The following is a 23917-nucleotide window of genomic DNA, read 5'->3' as shown; positions in this document are numbered from 1 at the left end:
ACAAATGATACACCATTTGAAAGGTAAACTTGCCCCCTTCAGCATGAAACGAGCCAAACAAGCCACATATCCATGATTTGATCACAAAATACAGTTTAAACATTTTCATAAACCTGCAGCAAGGAAAAATGACCTGCAGGTGGCACCACAGTACCCCAGTGCACACTAACAAAAAGCTGCTTACAGACATCACAAACAAATCCAAACATTTGCCTTTGGGTCTTTCCAGCTTAGCTTACTCAAGTGCTTGCCCAGCCTATTTCAGGCACATTGGAGGATTGCACACTTCACTGCAGGTGAGTCACATATGCAAACACATTTGTATACATGCACTGCTTCTTCACTGATTACTTCGCCCCACACACAAACGGCGAGTCACATATGCATACACATTTCTATACATGCACTGCTTTTTCGCTCATTACTTCGCCCCACACACACGAAACACCATTTGAAAGGTAAACTTGCTCCATTCAACAAGAAAAGAGCCAAACAAACCACACATCCACGATTTTATCACTAAATACAGTTTAAACATTCATTTTCATAAACCTGCAGAAAGACACAATGACCTGCAGGTGGCACCTCAACCGGAAGAAACTTTTTGGCCTGTACTTATCGAAACAATTTATTGCATTACCAATCTACATATATAAATACCTGTCTGTGTTCATCAGCTCATGAAACACATTTACATTTGACCAGCTTGCTTTTTCTGAAATTGTCTGGGCCCACAACGACCAATGTGCGAAAATTTCGCATGGGCCAACTAGTTCCACAGAAATTCAGGTTTTTATTAGTATGTAAATGAGCTGTTAAGACCTATGGGTCGAACATAGATCTCCCTGAGAATCTGCCTCCAGACCTCTTTTTTAATAAAAGAAGGAATTACCAGTGTGAGACATGTAATGACTAACAGGCTGCTCTACTGATCAACATGTCTAACAATGGTAACTCCCCCTTTCATTTACAATAAGCTCTGGAGGCAGATTCTCAGGAAGATCTATACTCCCCGACAGAAGTTGTGTCGCTTATCCATGTTATGTAAATAAAAGCTTATAGCCTGACGTTAAATTCATCCATTGGTTGTATAAATTATTCTTTTGAAAGCTGAAACCCTCCGAAATGTGGTTTAGATTAAGAAAATATATTGGCATCAATGCAGAAATATTGATCATTTAATGGACACAGAATGGTCAGATTTTGGCAAGACAAAAGGTTTGTCGGCCACAGAAAGTAATGTGATATTCAAACAAATAATTAACTTAAAATACAAATTTATGTTGCATAACATTGGTGAATGAAGTTGTGGTGTTATTAGAGTCATATTTAATATTTTGTGTGACTTCCATGAGCTTGAAGGACTGCATCCATGCAGTTCTACAATGAACCAGGGGAAGAAAACCAGGGGAAGAGTCTTGAGGAGATCATTTGCATATTCCCAGTGCCTTCTGGGATAAGTGAAGAGTCTCCGCGAGCTCAACAATCACTGGGTTTTGGCCGTTGCAGCTGAAAAGAGGAAATCGGAAAAACCGAATTTGGGCTCATCTTTCATCGTTTTTAAGAAATCTCAAGATGGAAGAGGCCAGGAGCCATTTGGTGAGCTGCATTTCTTGCTACATGTTCACAGACTTACCAGTGGAAAAGCCAAACTTCACATGCCACAAATGCAAGCTTGTGTCCCTGTTGGAGGAAAAGTTGCAAAATCTCGAAGAGAGGTTAGCTACGTTGAAGATCATTAAGGAAGGTGAAGAGTTCTTGGACAGAGCAGAATTATCTCTTCATGTTACAGAAAGAGAAGAAATTCGAAGTGCACCTGAAGAAACAGAGGAATGGAGACATGTGACCCAGAGAAGCAGGAGGATCAGGAGGCAGTCAGCACCCATACTGCTCAGAAACCAGTACCAGGCTCTCACGCAGGAAAACAATGAAGAAATACATCAGGATAAGACTTTGCCAACAAGCAGCAACCTTGTACGCCTTCAGAGTCCTCCTGGATGGAGAAAGAAAAATGTTGTGAAGAAGAAACGGAGAGTGGTGGTCATGGGGGATTCCCTGTTGAGAGGAACTGAGGCCGCTATCTGCAGACCGGATATAACTTCAAGAGAAATGTGTTGTCTTCCAGGTGCAAAAATTAAAGATGTGTCTGACAGGATATCAGGACTCTTCAGACCTACAGATGACTACCCATTCCTGCTACTACATGTGGGGACAAATGACACTGCAAGAAACGACCTGGAAACCATCTGCAGAGACTTTGAAGACTTAGGCAAGAAAGTGAAAGAACTGGGAGCGCAGGTGGTCTTCTCTTCCATCCTCCCAGTGGATGGCCATGGAACAAGGAGGTGGAATAAGATTCTGCAGGTGAACAACTGGCTACGTCGATGGTGCCGTCAGCAACGATTTGGATTTCTGGATCACGGAGTGAACTACTTATACGATGGACTACTTGCTAGAGATGGGGTGCACCTTACGAAGACTGGTAAGCATGTATTTGGAAGTCGCCTTGCTACACTTGTAAGGAGAGCTTTAAACTAGAACAACATGGGAAGGGAAGCAAAAGACCAGAAAAAGCCATACACCTGACAAATGCTATTGAGAACTCTGCTATTAGAAGTGGAAAGGAAGAACAAAGACGAAAGAATCTAATTAATAAAAATATTGGAGAAAGAGAAACCAATCACAAACTGAAATGTTTCTATACTAATGCACAAAGCATGGGCAACAAACAAGGAGAATTGGAACTACTAACACAGGAAAAGAAATATGATGTCATTGGAATCACTGAAACTTGGTGGGACAATACACATGATTGGAATACAAGACTAGAAGGATACAACTTATTTGCAAGAAACAGACTTGATAAACGAGGAGGGGGTGTCGCATTGTATGTTAGAAACGCGTATATCTGCACAGCGATTGAAGCTTCAGAGACTGGGAGTTCTGTGGAAACTGTTTGGGTAAGAATACAAGGACAGAACAATGGAAAGGACACCATTGTAGGCATTTACTACAGGCCGCCTGTGCAAGCTGAAGCTATGGATGAACTCTTTATGCATCAAATGGCCAAGTTCTCCAAAAAATATGACATAGTTGTCATGGGAGATTTCAACTATCCAGACATTTGTTGGGAATCTCTCTCAGGCAAAACTAACAGGTCAAGGAAATTCTTATCCTCTCTTGCTGACAACTTTATCTTCCAAAAGGTAAGGGAGAAAACAAGAGGAACTGCTACCTTGGATCTAATCCTTATAAACAGGGAGGAAATGGTTGAGGAGGTAAAAGTGGCTGGGACCCTAGGAGGTAGCGACCATGCTATTTTAGAATTTTGGATAACTAGAGGCGGAAGACCTGTGAAGACTCAGACGTCAAGGTTAGATTTCAGAAAGGCAGATTTTAAGGGATTCAGAAAGAGAATTGGAGGGATCCAATGGCTGGATATCCTTAAAGACAAAAATGTCCAGGAAGGATGGGAAATCTTGAAAAATGAAATTCTCAAAGCACAGTTGTTAACAATTCCGAAAAGAGGGAAGAATAGGAAGCAGTTAAGGAAACCAGGATGGATGAACACAGAACTTAAGCACATGCTAAAAAGGAAGAAAAAAATGTTTATAAAATGGAAAGAGGGAGGCATATCTAAAGAAGAATATAATGCTGTCTGCAGAACCTGCAGGGCACAAATCAGATTAGCTAAAGCTGAAAATGAATTGAGGCTTGCAAGAGATGTCAAAAGCAATAATAAAGGATTTTGGGGATATGTCAAAAGTAAAAGAAAAGTCAAAGATGCTATAGGATTTTTACAGGATGAAAATGATGAAATGGTAAGACAGGATGTTGAGAAGGCTGAACTTTTAAATTCCTATTTTGCATCTGTTTTCTCTCAGAAAGGAAATGTAACATCAACTGTTATTCACTGTCCTATTAAGGGAATAGAAGAATCCAGGATATCTATAAACAGAAAGATAGTGAGGAAACACTTAGCTAGCCTAAATGAATTCAAGTCTCCAGGTCCAGATGAATTACACCCCAGAGTACTGAAGGAGATAGCAGAAGAAATTTTTGAACCCCTCTCTATAATCTTTGAAAATTCTTGGAGAACAGGAGAAGTGCCAGAAGACTGGAGAAGAGCAAATGTTGTTCCTATCTTCAAAAAGGGGAAGAAGGTGGACCCAGGTAACTATAGGCCGGTGAGTCTGACTTCTATACCAGGAAAGATCTTTGAACAAATTATTAAACAACATGTATGTCAATACCTGGATAAGAATGAAGTGATTAAACAGAGTCAGCATGGGTTTGTAACTAATAAGTCATGTCAGACTAACTTAATTTCCTTCTATGACGGTATCACTGATTGGGTGGATCAAGGAAATGCTGTAGATATAGTATATATTGACTTCAGCAAAGCATTTGACAAAGTCTCTCATACAATCCTTATTGAAAAAATGATTAAGTATGGAATGGACAAGGCAACTGTTAGGTGGATTCATAACTGGCTTAGTGATCGGACCCAAAGAGTGGTCGTAAATGGCTGCACGTCCAGTTGGAAGAATGTCTCAAGTGGGGTTCCACAGGGCTCTGTCCTGGGCCCTGTATTGTTCAACATCTTTATCAACGATTTAGATGAAGGAATTGAGGGTAAACTGATTAAATTTGCTGATGACACAAAGCTAGGAGGGATAGCTAATACTAGAGAAGAGAGAGAGAGGATTCAAAAAGATTTAAATAAACTGGAGAAGTGGGCAGCAACTAACAGAATGGTTTTTAACAGGGAGAAATGCAAAGTACTACATCTGGGCAATAAAAATGTAAAAAGCATATATAGAATGGGAGGAATAGGGCTAAGTGACAGCACATGTGAAAAAGATTTGGGTATACTAATAGATCACAGACTGAATATGAGTCAACAGTGTGATGCAGCAGCAAAAAAGGCAAATGCAATTCTAGGATGTATTAACAGAAGCATACAGTCTAGATCACGTGAAGTCATTATTTCCCTCTACTCCTCTTTGGTCAGACCTCATATGGAATATTGTGTCCAGTTTTGGGCACCACATTTTAAAAAAGACATCAACAAACTGGAGCAAGTTCAGAAAAGAGCGACCAGAATGGTGACCGGTCTGCAAACCCTGTCTTATGAGGAAAGGTTGCAGGATTTGGGAATGTTTAGTTTGCAAAAGAGAAGACTGAGAGGAGACTTAATAGCTGTCTACAAATATCTAAAGGGCTGTCACATTGTAGAAGGATCAACTTTATTCTCATTTGCACAAGGAAAGACTAGAAGCAATGGGATGAAACTGAATGGGAGGAGACACAGATTAGATATTAGAAAAAACTTTTTGACAGTTAGAGTGATCAATGAGTGGAACAGGCTGCCACGAGAAGTGGTGAGTTCTCCTTCAATGGAAGTCTTCAAACAGAGGCTGGACAGACATCTGACTGGGATGATTTAGCGAATCCTGCTTTGAGCAGGGGGTTGGACCAGATGGCCCAGGAGGTCCCTTCCAACTCTACGATTCTATGATTCTATGATTCTATGATTCATACAATTTATTAATGAAGTCATCAGGAATAGCAAAGAATGCAGTCTTACATGCCTCCCAGAGTTCATCTAGATTCTTTGGTTTTGTCTTCCAAGCTTCTTCTTTCATCCTACCCCAAACATGCTCAATGATGTTCATGTCTGGTGGCTGGGCTGGCCAGTCCTTGAGCACCTTGATCTTTTTTGCCTGGAGGAACTTTGCTGTAGAGATGGATGTATGAGATGGAGCACCATCCTGCTGCAGAATTTGACCCCTTTTATGATTTGGAATATAAGAGGTAGCTAATACTTCTTGATATTTTAGGCTATTGATATTGCCTTCCACCTTGCAAATGTTTCGCACACCCCCATACTAAATGTAACTACCGTGTCCTCCGGGTCAGGGACTCCAGGCCAGATGGCATACTCCTTTCCAACACTCCGCCAACATGTGCCTTTCTGAACGTCTCCTCTTATAGCGCCTTTAAATGAAGTACTCCTAGTACTGAGTTACACTGGAGTTCCTCCTGTCCGATGTTATTATGAACTCTACTTGTACGGCAGACAGCTGTAGCCTGCTTCGGGGACTTCTTGCTACTAAGTCCCGGCTCACTATCCAGTTGCTGTTGTGCCCCCCAGTCTTGTGTGGGAATAAAGTGGTCACTACTTCTATTCCTCCGGTGTCTGCTGCAGGACCATTAGTATCCATACAACCTCGGGGACTGGGCCCCGGCCTTGCGCTTGGAACTTCTAGGAAGGGTTCTCTTCTAACCCACGTCCTCTGTTCCCTTTTATTCATCATGTTCCGTACTAATCTTTCTTTCTATGGAGAATCAGGCTTTCAGTCTATGTTGCTCTTCCTCTTCCTTTCCCGTGCCAGCAGACCCAGGTCACTGGGATCTGCTGCAGCACTTCCATCCATCTATCCCTCTCTCCAGGGATCGTCTCTCCAACTCTCTAATCAACTGACCTCTCATCCTAAACTCTTCCAGCTCCTTGTAATGTAATCTAACTCCACCCACCTCCCAGCACGTTTCGTGTTCCAAGCAGGGAGCCACCAATGGGTGCTTTGCTATACTCCAAGCAGGGAGCTGCCGAAGGTGCTTTGCTACACTACTTTGTGGTGTGGGGTGCAGGTGTTGGAGTGTGGTCAGGAATCTCCACCTTACCTGGATGGTGGGATACCACACCTCAGGAGGAGGTGCAGTACCTCTGTGGCTACTGAGCCTCAGGGGCGCCACATAACCCCAGACCATGATCTTTCCACCACCAAATTTAACTGTTTTCTGGGTGTATTTTGGATCCATACGGGCTCCAGTAGGTCTCCTGCAGTATTTGCGGCGGCTGTGGTGTAATTCTACTGAAGATTCATCAGCGAAATCCACCTTCTGCAACTTTTCCTGCGTCCATCTGTTTAGGAGGCTGTGGAACTTTGCAAATACCACACGATTTTTTTATTTGCCTTTCGTTTAGTGCTGGCTTCTGGGCACTGATTCGACCATTGAGGCCATTTCGAGACAGAATACTACAAACTGTTCTAGTTGACACAGGGACTTGAGGTGACCAGGCCTGTTGGAGCTCTGCTGCAGTGGAAGAGGGGCTTGCTTTGGATTTTCTAACCAACAATCGTTCCTCCTGAGCAGTTGTCTTGTGGGGTCTGCTGGACCTGGGCTTGTCAAACACATCTCCAGTCTCTTTGAATCTTTTTTTAATTCTTTGTACATGACACAGACACAAGGTGCCAGCCACCTCTGCAGTGGATCTGGTCTTCAGTCTCTTGATAATCCAGGCTTTGGTCGCAGGATAGATTGTTGGCATGTTGTCAGAGCTCAAGTTGCAGCTCAAGTGAAGGTCTTGGGTGCTGGGTTTCTTTTTATACACACCCACTAATTAACCGATCATTTACTGAGCACAGGTGAGGATGTAAACTAGGATTGGGTGCAATATATGACCAGGAGACAAAACTTTTGGCTTGCCAAAATCTGACCATTCTGTGTCCATTAAATGATCAATATTTCTACATTGATGCCAATTTATTTTCTTAACCTAAACCACATTTCGGAGGGTTTCAGCTTTCAAAAGAATAATTTATACAACCAATGGATGAATTTAACATCAGGTTATAAGCTTTTATTTACATAACATGGAAAGCGACATAACTTCTGTCAGGGAGTGTATGTCCGCCCCATAGATCTTAACAGCTCATTTACATATTAAGAACAACGTAGATGTCTTTGATATCTAGGTATATTATTCAGCTTCCTATGACCTACATGTCATATAGACAGTTAGGAAGATTCATCCTACTGATAGATTCCCTTTAGAGGAAATTGGTTGCTTTATTCACACAGGTTGGCTTAATAAAAATGTATGTTTTGCTCTAAAATGTTGTGGTGTGTTCCTGCGTCTCTCCTCTCGCTCAGCTAGAACAACAGGTCTCTTCCTATAGTTGATCAGACAGGGATAAGTCAGCTCAACTATAATACCTCTGTGATTAGTCCCTGGCTGGACTATGTTTTTTTCTGAAGTGCTACAGCAAATTAGAGTACAACATTCATAATTAGAATGCAGGAGCCGCTCTCTGATTCCTACTGCTTCACTATACCAACCCCACCGGAGAAAGTAATGCCATTAAACAGGGAACGTATGATAGCAGTCTACTGGCAAGAAGACGGTTAAGTCAGGGCAGGCAGGAAGGGGTTACAGTATGACAGCACATAGGACGGGATTGTACTTACACTTTGTAGGGAAGTCGGGGGTCCGCTGTAAGCGTAATTTTAAACGTTACTTTTGACCTGAAATAACAAAACAACATTACAGTACTTACCGCGCTGACATTTCCTTTAATCTACCAACACTGAAAGCAGCTGACATTTCACGTGCAGTCATTGGCCATCACATAACATTATACTGATTTATCTAACATAATACACTAGCTGAAGAGCCCGGCGCTGCCCGGGAATAGTAACTAACTGGGGTTAGTTATAACAAATTATAATGAATATCAGGTCTGTGGAGTCGGTAAGCCAAACCTGCGACTCCGACTCCTCAATTTCCCTTACACCGACTCCGACTCCAACTCCGACTCCACGACTCCGACTCCCACACATATTGCTTATATTTAAGTGAAAAATTTATTGTAGTACAATGTGAACCTCAGACATTTAATCATTTTTATGATCCAATAATCAAGGTATTTAGATAGAACAGAATATATATTGGTGTACTACCCCGTTTTCATTCTTTTTGGTACAGATACGATATGGATAGACAGATATGGATAAATGGATAGATAGAGCAGATTTCTAATCTGCTTTTGCTATTGAAAACATTATCTATTAGCTCAAAAACCTTTCAGGTGATGCAGTTTTTTAAAAAGATGATCTGCTTTTGCAGCTGAAAAACGTATCCTCAAAAAACACAGGAAAAACGCTGTGTGTGAATGTAGCCTTAGATCAGGAATAGAACAGTCATTTATAGGACATTTCATAACTTTCCCAAACTCCTATGAAAAAATATTCAGCACATTCTGCATTGAACTACTGTACCCAATTTATTATATATTTTAGGAGTCGGAGTCGGTCCATTTTATACCGACTCCAACTCCGACTCCACCAAAATGAGCACCGACTCCGACTCCACGACTCCGACTCCACAGCCCTGATGAATATATTGCACATAAATACATTTCACATCATACAGTTATGGCCAAAAGTATTGACACCCCTGCAATTTTGTCAGATAATACTCAGTTTCTTCCTGAAAATTATTGCAAACAAATTCTTTGTATTATTATCTTCATTTCAAAAAGAATTGTCCTAAAGCCAAATTGGATATAATTCCACACCAAACATAAAAAAGAGGGTGGACAAAAGTATTGGCACTGTTCGAAAAATCATGTGATGCTTCTCCAATTTGTGTAATTAACAGCAGCTGTAACTTACCTGTGGGACCTAGCAGCTGTTGGCAATGACTAAATCAGACTTGCAGCCAGTTGACATGGATTAAAGTTGACTCAACCTCTGTCCTGTGTCCTTGTGTGTACCACATTGAGCATGGAGAAAAGAAAGAAGACCAAAGAACTGTCTGAGGACTTGAGAAACCAAATTGTGAGGAAGCATGAGCAATCTCAAGGCTACAAGTCCATCTCCACAGACCTGAATGTTCCTGTGTCTACCGTGCGCAGTGTCATCAAGAAGTCTAAAGCCCATGGCACTGTGGCTAACCTCCCTAGATGTGGACGGAAAAGAAAAATTGACAAGAGATTTCAACGCAAGAATGTGCGGATGCTGGATAAAGAACCTCGACTAACATCCAAACAAGTTCAAGCTGCCCTGCAGTCCGAGGGTACAACAGTGTCAACCCGTACTATCCGTCGGCGTCTGAATGAAAAGGGACTGTATGGTAGGAGACCCAGGAAGACCCCACTTCTTACCCCGAGACATAAAAAAGCCAGGCTGGAGTTTGCCAAAACTTACCTGAAAAAGCCTAAAACGTTTTGGAAGAATGTTCTCTGGTCAGATGAGACAAAAGTAGAGCTTTTTGGGCAAAGGCATCAACATAGAGTTTACAGGAGAAAAACATGGCGGAGGTTCCCTGATGTTTTGGGGTTGCTTTGCTGCCTCTGACACTGGACTGCTTGATCGTGTGCATGGGCATTATGAAGTCTGAAGACTACCAACAAATTTTGCAGCTTAATGTAGGGCCCAGTGTGAGAAAGCTGGGTCTCCCTCAGAGGTCATGGGTCTTCCAGCAGGACAATGACCCAAAACACACTTCAAAAAGCACTAGAAAATGGTTTGAGAGAAAGCACTGGAGACTTCTAAGGTGGCCAGCAATGAGTCCAGACCTGAATCCCACAGAACACCTGTGGAGAGATCTAAAAATGGCAGTTTGGAGAAGGCACCCTTCAAATATCAGGGACCTGGAGCAATTTGCCAAAGAAGAATGGTCTAAAATTCCAGCAGAGCATTGTAAGAAACTCATTGATGGTTACCGGAAGCGGTTGGTCGCAGTTATTTTGGCTAAAGGTTGTGCAACCAAGTATTAGGCTGAGGGTGCCAATACTTTTGTCTGGCCCATTTTTGGAGTTTTGTGTGAAATGATCAATGTTTTGGTTTTTGCTTCATTCTCTTTTGTGTTTTTTATTTAAGACAAATTAAATGAAGATAATAATACCAAAGAATTTGTGTTTGCAATCATTTTCAGGAAGAAACTGAGTATTATCTGACAGAATTGCAGGGGTGTCAATACTTTTGGCCACAACTGTATATACAACACTACAGATTTCCAACACAAATGAACTAAATGATTACCCAAGTATTGCTACACCTCATGTTTCTGCTTTTTACACAGCCTCCTCCTGCACCTCACCCTTCTCCTTTTAGTATCAGCCACAGGGGATATACAGTATAGTAGTATCATCCACAGGGGATATACAGTATAGTAGTATCATCCACAGGGGATATATAGTATAGTAGTGTCAGCCACAGAGGATATATAGTATAATAGTATAAGCCACAGGGGATATATAGTATAATAGTATAAGCCACAGGGGATATATACTATCCCGCTCTCCTCTCGCGGTCCCACTCCCTCCCTCCGAAGCCCAGCTCTCCACCTGCCGTCTCACATTCTCTCTCAGCAGCCCAGTTCTCCATCCACCGTCCCGCTCCCTCCTTCTGCAGCTCCTGTCTCCACTGGCCATCCAGCTCTCCATCCACCGTCACACTCTCTCCTTCCACAGCCCCACTCTCCAATCGCCGCCCTGCATTCTCCCTCAGCAGCTCGTCTCCTCTGGCCGTCCCACTCTCTCCCTCCTCAGCCCCGCTCTCCACTGGTCGTCCCGCTCTCTCAGTCAGGTGGGGTGTGGGTTCGTCATGTGTGGTAGTAGCGGTGGGATTTTGCGTGATCTCTCTGGTGTCATCCTTCACAGGTATTTTATTCAGCTTCCTATGACCTGCATATCCGTATAGACAGCTTAGGAAGGTTGATCCTACTGATAGATGCTCTATAATATATGGAACGAAAGGGCCTTTTTGGTCCCCATGGACTTCAGGGCCTGAATGTGACTGCAATCCTGGCATTTATTATACTTAAACCATTGGATAACACCTCTGATGGCCGCTGTACAGAGCGCCATACACAGTTTAGTGGTTGCTGCCGGTTACTGCAGGTCAGCTCCGCTGGAGCTATGGTGTTCCATTCATACACGGTTTACTGCCGTCCAACTGAGGTAATCACTGCAGATTGGTGGAGGTACCGGAGCATCACGGATCTTAGATAGATGACCCATTCTAAAGATTTTTGCGATTTGCGGACCACTGGGAAACATTTGCCAAGCTTCTACTTTGCCTTTGGATAAGCAAATTTGTTCTCATTTTATTCTATACAGCAGCAAGTAGAGATGAACAAAATGATTTGCAGGACCCTGGTCAGGTGTCCACTTTGGTACTCCGTGGCAGCCGGACCTGGGCAGTGCGAGCTTGCCCTGTCGGCACATGAACATTGGCATCCCGGGTGCCTCTTCTAATTACAAGGCCCCCATAACGTCACATTGCTGCAGTGAAACATACATTATCATGATGTTACAGGGGTCTAGTAATTGGATGGGGCGCATAGGATACCGGTAGTGCTTTCTGGGAAGTGCACTGGTCTAGCTACCACCGAGTAACGAAGTGGATGCCGGACCAAGGCCATACACTCTACCTGTGAGTCTACATTAATAAGTCCATAAGAAATCCTGCCAGATCTGAGCACAAAGCTCTGCCGAGTCCTGTATGGAATCCTCTACTCCTCACAGTTGGTGTCTCTGAGATTTTGTAATGCCCATGATCCTGATTTACAAATGAATGTACTGTCACATTTTTGTGTTTTTAGCCGGAAGTGATCGGTCCTCTGTAAAGGGTTACCAGACGCCTCACTTCTGCATCTTGAAGCGAGAGGCCCTTCTAGTTGTGTCATAGTGGCATGCACCACTGTGCAGCCGTAATGTATTAGTATGTGTCACACATACGAGTGTCCGAGCTGGCCGCAGGTCTCCTCACCAGAACTCGACACTCTCATAACCTGTACTCAGAAGCTGGAGATCAGACAAGGGATATTGGTCATAAAGTAAATTCACCAAGCTCCGTGTAATGCCACCTGGGAATCCATCCGCAGCTAACCCTATGAAAATCTACTCCAGGTCAGAGGAGCCACTGAACAGAATAGTGTGGGTCCCTCTACAGACTCCTGGACAGTCCACACAGGAATATTAATGCTGTGGATTTTATATGGGGATTTGGAAAATTCCCAGCGGATTAGAGTGCCAGCCTTGAGATGTGAACACAGCTCACCCACCCGTTGTGGAATAATTCCTCACATCATCTGACCTGTGGAACCTTTTTTTTCATAAATACCTCAGTGTGTCCATATCTGTTGCAGATTTATACTGTGGATTTCGCACCTTTTAAAGTAAGACTGTCACTCCTAATACTCAACGTACACCACTTACGAAGTCCTATAGGGGACTTAGACCCTATTAAAAAATAAATCATTCGTGCAGGATAGATTTCACTTCTTTAGTTTTTCAGAAAAATTGTCTTATTTAATTAACAAATGTTGGCTCCTCGATGCACCTTTGTGGCCGAGGATTCAGTGCGCGGTTTGGTCCCCTTAACCACCAGGCTAAACACTTCTCCTTAGCTTGATTGACACTGCTTGCTTGCCTGGAGCAATCGCTGCCTGAATGGACTCCCTGGCGATGCACCTCTGCTCTGACACTGTAGGAGCCTAGTGCAAGCACAGTGTCAGTGCAGACGGGCTCTCCTCCCAATCTCCTGTCTGTATCGGACACTCGCCGCTTTGTGATCCTGAGTGCAATGAAAAGACCCTGAAGACAGGAGAGAGGGAGGAGTGCGTGCCTACACCAACGCCATGGGGGGAAAAACCTGCTGGACCGACACTACGGAGGGGGGGGGTCGCCTGCAACCTACACTGCGAGGGGGGGCCTGCACCGATAATGTGGGGTGGGGCGCCTGCACCGACACTGCGGGGGGGGGGACTCCTGCACGGACACTGCGGGGGGGGGACCACCTGCACCGACACTGCGGGGGGGGGGGCACCCGCACCGACACTGCGGGGGGGGGGGGGGACACCTGCACCGACACTGCGGGGGGGGGGGACACCTGCACCGACACTGCGGGGGGGGGGGGACACCTGCACCGACACTGCGGGGGGGGGGGGGGGGGGGACACCTGCACCGACACTGCGGGGGGGCACCCGCACCGACACTGCGGGGGGGGGATGACACCCGCACCGACACTGCGGGGGGGGGGATGACACCCGCACCGACACTGCGGGGGGGGGGATGACACCCGCACCGACACTGCGGGGGGGGATGACACCCGCACCGACACTGCGGGGGGGGATGACACCCGCACCGACACTGCGGGGGGGGGGGGATGACACCCGCACCGACACTGCGGGGGGGGGGGATGACACCCGCACCGACACTGCGGGGGGGGGGATGACACCCGCACCGACACTGCGGGGGGGGGGATGACACCTGCACCGACACTGCGGGGGGGGATGACACCCGCACCGACACTGCGGGGGGGGGGGATGACACCCGCACCGACACTGCGGGGGGGATGACACCCGCACCGACACTGCGGGGGGGATGACACCCGCACCGACACTGCGGGGGGGGATGACACCCGCACCGACACTGCGGGGGGGGATGACACCCGCACCGACACTGCGGGGGGGGATGACACCTGCACCGACACTGCGGGGGGGGATGACACCCGCACCGACACTGCGGGGGGGGGGGATGACACCCGCACCGAAACTGCGGGGGGGGACGAGACCCGCACCGACACTGCGGGGGGGGGGGGATGACACCCGCACCGACACTGCGGGGGGGGATGACACCTGCACCGACACTGCGGGGGGGGATGACACCTGCACCGACACTGCGGGGGGGGGACATCTGCACCGACACTGCGGGGGGGGGGACACCTGCACCGACACTGCGGGGGGGGACACCTGCGCCGACACTGCGGGGGGGAGGGGGCACCTGCGCCGACACTGCGGGGGGGAGGGGGCACCTGCGCCGACACTGCGGGGGGGAGGGGGCACCTGCGCCGACACTGCGGGGGGGAGGGGGCACCTGCGCCGACACTGCGGGGGGGAGGGGGCACCTGCACCGACACTGCGGGGGGGGGACACCTGCACCGACACTGCGGGGGGGAGGGGGCACCTGCACCGACACTGCGGGGGGGAGGGGGCACCTGCACCGACACTGCAGGGGGGGGGACACCTCCCCCGACACTGCGGGGGGGGAACCTGCACCGACACTGCGGGGGGGACACACCTGCACCGACACTGCGGGGGGGACACACCTGCACCGACACTGCGGGGGGGGGACACACCTGCACCGACACTGCGGGGGGGGGACACACCTGCACCGACACTGCGGGGGGGGGACACACCTGCACCGACACTGCGGGGGGGGGGACACACCTGCACCGACACTGCGGGGGGGGGGACACACCTGCACCGACACTGCGGGGGGGGGGACACACCTGCACCGACACTGCGGGGGGGGGACACACCTGCACCGACACTGCGGGGGGGGGGACACACCTGCACCGACACTGCGGGGGGGGGACACACCTGCACCGACACTGCGGGGGGGGGACACACCTCCCCCGACACTGCGGGGGGGGAACCTGCACCGACACTGCGGGGGGGACACACCTGCACCGACACTGCGGGGGGGACACACCTGCACCGACACTGCGGGGGGGGGACACACCTGCACCGACACTGCGGGGGGGGGACACACCTGCACCGACACTGCGGGGGGGGACACACCTGCACCGACACTGCGGGGGGGGGGACACACCTGCACCGACACTGCGGGGGGGGGGGACACACCTGCACCGACACTGCGGGGGGGGGACACACCTGCACCGACACTGCGGGGGGGGGGACACACCTGCACCGACACTGCGGGGGGGGGGACACACCTGCACCGACACTGCGGGGGGGGGGACACCCGCACCGACACTGCGGGGGGGGGGACACCCGCACCGACACTGCGGGGGGGGGATGACACCCGCACCGACACTGCGGGGGGGGATGACACCCGCACCGACACTGCGGGGGGGGGACACCCGCACCGACACTGCGGGGGGGGGACACCCGCACCGACACTGTGGGGGGGGACACCCGCACCGACACTGTGGGGGGGGATGACACCCGCACCGACACTGCGGGGGGGGGACACCCGCACCGACACTGCGGGGGGGACACCTGCACCGACACTGCGGGGGGGACACCTGCTGCACCGACACTGCGGGGGGGATGACACCTGCTGCACCGACACTGCGGGGGGGATGACACCTGCTGCACCGACACTGCGGGGGGGATGACACCTGCTGCACCGACACTGCGGGGGGGATGACACCTGCTGCACCGACACTGCGGGGGGATGACACCTGCTGCACCGACACTGCGGGGGGATGACACCTGCTGCACCGACACTGCGGGGGGATGACACCTGCTGCACCGACACTGCGGGGGGATGACACCTGCTGCACCGACACTGCGGGGGGGGATGACACCTGCTGCACCGACACTGCGGGGGGGGGATGACACCTGCTGCACCGACACTGCGGGGGGGATGACACCTGCTGCACCGACACTGCGGGGGGGGGGATGACACCTGCTGCACCGACACTGCGGGGGGGGGATGACACCTGCTGCACCGACACTGCGGGGGGGATGACACCTGCTGCACCGACACTGCGGGGGGGATGACACCTGCTGCACCGACACTGCGGGGGGGGATGACACCTGCTGCACCGACACTGTGGGGGGGATGACACCTGCACCGACACTGCGGGGAGGGGATGACACCTGCACCGACACTGCGGGGGGGGATGACACCTGCTGCACCGACACTGCGGGGGGGGGGGGATGACACCTGCTGCACCGACACTGCGGGGGGGGATGACACCTGCTGCACCGACACTGCGGGGGGGGATGACACCTGCTGCACCGACACTGCGGGGGGGATGACACCTACTGCACCGACACTGCGGGGGGGGATGACACCTGCTGCACCGACACTGCGGGGGGGGATGACACCTGCTGCACCGACACTGCGGGGGGGGGGGGACACCTGCACCGACACTGCGGGGGGGGATGACACCTGCTGCACCAACACTGCGGGGGGGATGACACCTGCTGCACCGACACTGCGGGGGGGGATGACACCTGCTGCACCGACACTGCGGGGGGGATGACACCTGCTGCACCGACACTGCGGGGGGGGGGGGGGACACCTGCACCGACACTGCGGGGGGGGATGACACCTGCTGCACCAACACTGCGGGGGGATGACACCTGCTGCACCGACACTGCGGGGGGGATGACACCTGCTGCACCGACACTGCGGGGGGGGATGACACCTGCTGCACCGACACTGTGGGGGGGGGGATGACACCTGCACCGACACTGCGGGGAGGGGATGACACCTGCACCGACACTGCGGGGGGGGATGACACCTGCTGCACCGACACTGCGGGGGGGGGGGATGACACCTGCACCGACACTGCGGTGGGGGGGGAATGACACCTGCACCGACACTGCGGGGGGATGACACCTGCTGCACCGACACTGCGGGGGGGGATGACACCTGCTGCACCGACACTGCGGGGGGGGATGACACCTGCTGCACCGACACTGCGGGGGGGATGACACCTGCTGCACCGACACTGTGGGGGGGATGACACCTGCTGCACCGACACGGGGGGGGGATGACACCTGCACCGACACTGAGGGGGGGGGGGATGACACCTGCACCGACACTGAGGGGGGGGGGGGATGACACCTGCACCGACACTGAGGGGGGGGGGGATGACACCTGCACCGACACTGCGGGGGGGGGATGACACCTGCTGCACCGACACTGCGGGGGGGGATGACACCTGCACCGACACTGAGGGGGGGGGATGACACCTGCACCGACACTGCGGGGGGGAATGACACCTGCTGCACCGACACTGCGGGGGGGGGATGACACCTGCTGCACCGACACTGCGGGGGGGGGACACCTGCACCGACACTGCGGGGGGGATGACACCTGCACCGACACTGAGGGGGGGGGGATGACACCTGCACCGACACTGAGGGGGGATGACACCTGCTGCACCGACACTGCGGGGGGGGATGACACCTGCTGCACCCCGACACTGCGGGGGGGGATGACACCTGCTGCACCGACACTGCGGGGGGGGGATGACACCTGCTGCACCGACACTGCGGGGGGGGGGGATGACACCTGCTGCACCGACACTGCGGGGGGGGGGGATGACACCTGCTGCACCGACACTGCGGGGGGGATGACACCTGCTGCACCGACACTGCGGGGGGGGATGACACCTGCTGCACCGACACTGCGGGGGGGGATGACACCTGCTGCACCGACACTGCGGGGGGGGGACACCTGCACCGACACTGCGGGGGGGGGATGACACCTGCTGCACCAACACTGCGGGGGGGATGACACCTGCTGCACCGACACTGCGGGGGGGATGACACCTGCTGCACCGACACTGCGGGGGGGATGACACCTGCTGCACCGACACTGCGGGGGGGATGACACCTGCTGCACCGACACTGCGGGGGGGATGACACCTGCTGCACCGACACTGCGGGGGGGGGATGACACCTGCTGCACCGACACTGCGGGGGGGGGATGACACCTGCACCGACACTGCGGGGAGGGGATGACACCTGCACCGACACTGCGGGGGGGGGATGACACCTGCTGCACCGACACTGCGGGGGGGATGACACCTGCTGCACCGACACTGCGGGGGGGATGACACCTGCTGCACCGACACTGCGGGGGGGGGGGACACCTGCACCGACACTGCGGGGGGGATGACACCTGCTGCACCGACACTGCGGGGGGGATGACACCTGCTGCACCGACACTGCGGGGGGGATGACACCTGCTGCACCGACACTGCGGGGGGGGATGACACCTGCTGCACCGACACTGCGGGGGGGGGATGACACCTGCACCGACACTGCGGGGGGGGATGACACCTGCTGCACCGACACTGCGGGGGGGGGATGACACCTGCTGCACCGACACTGCGGGGGGGGGATGACACCTGCTGCACCGACACTGCGGGGGGGATGACACCTGCTGCACCGACACTGCGGGGGGGATGACACCTGCTGCACCGACACTGCGGGGGGGATGACACCTGCTGCACCGACACTGCGGGGGGGGATGACACCTGCTGCACCGACACTGCGGGGGGGGATGACACCTGCTGCACCGACACTGCGGGGGGGGATGACACCTGCACCGACACTGCGGGGGGGGATGACACCTGCTGCACCAACACTGCGGGGGGGATGACACCTGCTGCACCGACACTGCGGGGGGATGACACCTGCTGCACCGACACTGCGGGGGGATGACACCTGCTGCACCGACACTGCGGGGGGGGGGGGGATGACACCTGCTGCACTGACACTGTGGGGGGGATGACACCTGCACCGACACTGCGGGGAGGGGATGACACCTGCACCGACACTGCGGGGGGGGATGACACCTGCTGCACCGACACTGCGGGGGGGGGATGACACCTGCACCGACACTGCGGTGGGGGGAGAATGACACCTGCACCGACACTGCGGGGGGGGATGACACCTGCTGCACCGACACTGCGGGGGGGGATGACACCTGCTGCACCGACACTGCGGGGGGGATGACACCTGCTGCACCGACACTGCGGGGGGGGATGACACCTGCTGCACCGACACTGCGGGGGGGGATGACACCTGCTGCACCGACACTGCGGGGGGGGGACGACACCTGCACCGACACTGCGGGGGGGATGACACCTGCACCGACACTGCGGGGGGGATGACACCTGCACCAACACTGAGGGGGGGGGGGATGACACCTGCTGCACCGACACTGCGGGGGGGGGATGACACCTGCTGCACCGACACTGCGGGGGGGGGGATGACACCTGCACCGACACTGCGGGGGGGGGATGACACCTGCACCGACACTGAGGGGGGGGATGACACCTGCACCGACACTGCGGGGGGGGATGACACCTGCTGCACCGACACTGCGGGGGGGGGATGACACCTGCTGCACCGACACTGCGGGGGGGGACACCTGCACCGACACTGCGGGGGGGGATGACACCTGCACCGACACTGAGGGGGGGGGATGACACCTGCACCGACACTGAGGGGGGGGGATGACACCTGCACCGACACTGAGGGGGGGGGGATGACACCTGCACCGACACTGCGGGGGGGGGATGACACCTGCACCGACACTGCGGGGGGGGGGGATGACACCTGCACCGACACTGCGGGGGGGGGGATGACACCTGCACCGACACTGCGGGGGGGGATGACACCTGCACCGACACTGCGGGGGGGGGGATGACACCTGCACCGACACTGCGGGGGGGGGGGGGACACCTGCACCGACACTGCAGGGGGCGCTCACTATGCTCCTGCAGTATCATTGCTGACGCACAGAGCTGGGAATTCATGTCAGGCACTGCTTGCTCTGGCCATATGAGCACTTGAGCACTGAGAGTAAAGCTAAAGGGAAGTACATAGCACGGTCGGTGGCTTTAGGGGCAGAATTATGTGATGACGTTTATGGGGGCAAAGACCTGTTTGCGGGGTATGAATACAGTTTTGGGGCACAGACTTCCCTTAATGTGAGGGGTAAGATCCACATCACATTTTTTCCTGTGGATTTGTGCTGTAAAATTCCAGGCGAAAATTCACAGTAAAGAAAACTCCAGCAGAAATCTCCCTGCTGTGCAATGTGCGGATCTGCAGCTCTTGTACTCCGCCATGGAATGTGGCATCCCCCCTACCAGGCACTGACTGCTTTGCTGGACTTGGGGCAGTGCCCATAGAAATATGACCCCAGCCTGCAGATATGTAACACTGCAGTCCCAGGACTCTGCTGACATGCCAGCTGTGCCACTGTCCAGAGCCCGGTGTAAGGCACGGCTATGGAATATCACTGCTGCCTGCAGGACACAAGGCGCCGCCATTATACTCACATGTTGTAGGAAGATCAGCGCCCCCCAAAGTATCAACCACTCTGCCCAACACCGCAGCAGCCGCACCGACGTCTACGTCACTCTCTTCCACGGCTGTCTGCAATGATGCCTGTGCAAATATGCTGCACAAATGAGCGCAGACGGCAAAGCAGTCACCACACATCTCTTCGGTATTTTCAGAAGTCGCTCCACTGACAAAAGCTTCCAAATATTTAAACATAGAAAAAGGATATTTATTATGCACCCTGTATAGGCAGGCTAGGACACCCCTCAGAGGGTCCTGACATGTTATTACGTGTCCATTGGATTCTAGTCAGGCCGTCACGTGACGTCACTGTGTATGAGTCATCTGGCGGCCATGTTTAGTGAGGGCAATACACTGAAGTAAGTGAATTTCAAGTGTAAGTTTCTGGAATATCTTTCCTGCAGCTGATGCGTTTTTTTTTTATCAAGAGACGAATAAAACAGTTAATAAATAATGATGATATGCAGAAGGTATGGGATATACATAATATGATATTTTCAGACACTTCAGCTATCTAGAGATGGTGAGAACATAGTAAATAAATACAGAGATGAGTCAAGTGTATATAATCTTGGCATCATAGTTTTCAGATAAACAAAAAAACTTATTGCCTTTGTAGAGCATAATGTGAAATCTCTGCTTACAGAACAACTGGACGTGTCTTCAGAGTCTTCCCTGGGGCCTGTATTTTCACAACCTTCCTCCCAGATGCTGCCAGTCACAACTCTGCAGCTGATCTAGCAGTCTCAGATGAGCACGTGACAGAGTCTGGAGACGCCGTGGAGAACGTTATGCTGCCTGCAACATCCTCCAGCATGACCGGTTTGGCAGTGGGTCAGTAATGGTATTGGGAGGCATTTCTTCGGAGGGCCACACAGCCTTCCATGTGCTAGCCAGAGGTACCCTGACTGTCAATAGGTACTGGGATGAGATCCTCAGAACCATTGTGAGACCATATGCAGGTGCAGTGGGCCCTTTTTTTCCTTCTGATGCATGACAATGCTAGGCCTCATGTGGCTGAAATGTGTCAGCAGTTTCTGCATGATGAAGGTATTGATGGTATGGACTGACCTACTTTTTCCACAGACCTGAATCCAATCGAGAACATCTGGGAGATCATGTTTCTTTCCATCCACCAACACCACATTGCTCCACAGACTATCCAGGAGGTGACTGATGCTTTAATTCAGGTCTGGGAAGAGAGCCCTTAGAAGAACATCCACCGCCTCATCAGGAGCATGCCGAGATGTTGTAGGGACACCTTTCAGGCACGTGGAGGCCACACACATACTACTGAGCATCATTTTTTTGTCTTGAGGCATTCACACTGAAGATGGATCAGCCTGTAATTTGATTTTGCAGTTTGATTTTGAGTATCATTCCAAATCCAGACCTGTATGGGATATCAATTTTGATTTACGTTGATCATTTTCATGTTTTATTGTACTTAACGTATTCCAGTATGTAATGAATAAAGATTTGCAACTGGAATATTTCATTCAGTGATATCTTAAGTGATGAGAACATAGCCAGGATTCAAGACCAGCATAGATGACATATTAGAACAATGAGATACTCTCTATAAATCATGAATTATCATCAGAAAACTAAAGATAGCTTACATCTCCAAAAGTTGAGCACAATAACATGGCAGAGAATAAGAAAAAGTCAACTAATGCCAAGTTTATGCAAAAAGTGCCAATAACTTTATTAAATGCAAACAGGGCAGAAAAAGTGCTTACAGTAAATACCATGAAGGAAATACGAAATCATTAAAAAACAGTGGATAATGATGCAACTATGGTGTGACTAAACAGGCATCATTGAATTGCCAAATCAGGGAACAGAAATAAACGTTACAAGAAATGTATATGAACAACCCATAGTTCCACTGATATGGGCTGAAAAAGTTACCACAATAGGACAGAAGAGGACAAGCGTATATACCCAAATGTAAGAAGGGAGGGAAAATTACTGAAGTGAAAAGATCCCCTCAAAGAGATGGGATGGACAAACTCAACCACAATAGTGTGGATCACTTAAAAAAAATCCCAAAATCCCCGACAAGCCAGACCTCTCACTAGTTGTTAGGAGTGGCGGAAGGCACTAAATAAAAATTATGAATAAAGTGCCTTCGCCACCCGGGGTCCACCGTGCGGCAGATGGTAAGACCGCTGCTAGGAGATGGCAGAATATAAGGCGGTAGAGTACACGGGGTTAACGTCACCCTGGTGCACTAGGCAAGCTCAGTTTAGCTCACAGAGCTGCCAAGGATAAACAAATGCAAAAGTGCTGAGTCTGTCTAACTCACAGAGGATCAGCTACACATCGGCTACGTCGATGGTGCCGTCAGCAACGATTTGGATTTCTGGATCACGGAGTGAACTACTTATACGATGGACTACTTGCTAGAGATGGGGTGCACCTTACGAAGACTGGAAAGCATGTATTTGGAAGTCGCCTTGCTACACTTGTAAGGAGAGCTTTAAACTAGAACAACATGGGAAGGGAAGCAAAAGACCAGAAAAAGCCATACACCTGACAAATGCTATTGAGAACTCTGCTAATAGAAGTGGAAAGGAAGAACAAAGACGAAAGAATCTAATTAATAAAAATATTGGAGAAAGAGAAACCAATCACAAACTAAAATGTTTCTATACTAATGCACAAAGCATGGGCAACAAACAAGGAGAATTGGAACTACTAACACAGGAAAAGAAATATGATGTCATTGGAATCACTGAAACTTGGTGGGACAATACACATGATTGGAATACAAGACTAGAAGGATACAACTTATTTGCAAGAAACAGACTTGATAAACGAGGAGGAGGTGTTGCATTGTATGTTAGAAACGCGTATATCTGCACAGAGATTGAAGCTTCAGAGACTGGGAGTTCTGTGGAAACTGTTTGGGTAAGAATACAAGGACAGAACAATGGAAAGGACACCATTGTAGGCATTTACTACAGGCCGCCTGTGCAAGCTGAAGATATGGATGAACTCTTTATGCATCAAATGGCCAAGTTCTCCAAAAAATATGACATAGTTGTCATGGGAGATTTCAACTATCCAGACATTTGTTGGGAATCTCTCTCAGGCAAAACTAACAGGTCAAGGAAATTCTTATCCTCTCTTGCTGACAACTTTATCTTCCAAAAGGTAGGGGAGAAAACAAGGGGAACTGCTACCTTGGATCTAATCCTTATAAACAGGGAGGAAATGGTTGAGGAGGTAAAAGTGGCTGGAACCCTA

At 51.0% G+C, this 23917-nt stretch overlaps 1 protein-coding gene and 1 long non-coding RNA gene across 3 annotated transcripts in view; one reads left to right on the top strand and one right to left on the bottom strand.

Annotated features, from left to right (window-relative positions):
• Positions 1-20793, bottom strand: part of UFM1 (ubiquitin fold modifier 1) — a 63764-nt gene extending 42971 nt beyond the window's left edge. The window contains exons 1-2 of one of the 2 annotated variants that reach the window (XM_073583260.1): positions 20638-20793; positions 8257-8313 (exon numbers count right to left, since the gene is read on the bottom strand). In XM_073583260.1, coding sequence (XP_073439361.1) covers positions 8257-8313; positions 20638-20639 — 59 coding nt within the window. In that variant the 5' untranslated portion in view covers positions 20640-20793. The remainder of the gene's footprint in view (positions 1-8256; positions 8314-20637) is intronic. The other variant, XM_073583259.1, reaches the window with a different exon arrangement.
• The window catches only part of LOC141096553 (uncharacterized), a 70520-nt gene extending 47918 nt beyond the window's left edge, over positions 1-22602 (top strand). Inside the window, exon 3 of the long non-coding RNA XR_012233712.1 lies at positions 21309-22602. This is a non-coding gene — a long non-coding RNA (uncharacterized lncRNA). The remainder of the gene's footprint in view (positions 1-21308) is intronic.
• Positions 22603-23917: the final 1315 nt, after the last annotated feature.

The sequence above is a fragment of the Dendrobates tinctorius genome, unplaced genomic scaffold (genome assembly GCF_039654945.1).
Source record: "Dendrobates tinctorius isolate UK_male_01 unplaced genomic scaffold, ASM3965494v1 ptg000075l, whole genome shotgun sequence".
Lineage (NCBI taxonomy): Eukaryota > Metazoa > Chordata > Amphibia > Anura > Dendrobatidae > Dendrobates > Dendrobates tinctorius.
The sequence above is the reverse complement of the archived record's forward strand: the minus strand, read 5'-3'. Positions and strand labels throughout refer to the sequence as shown.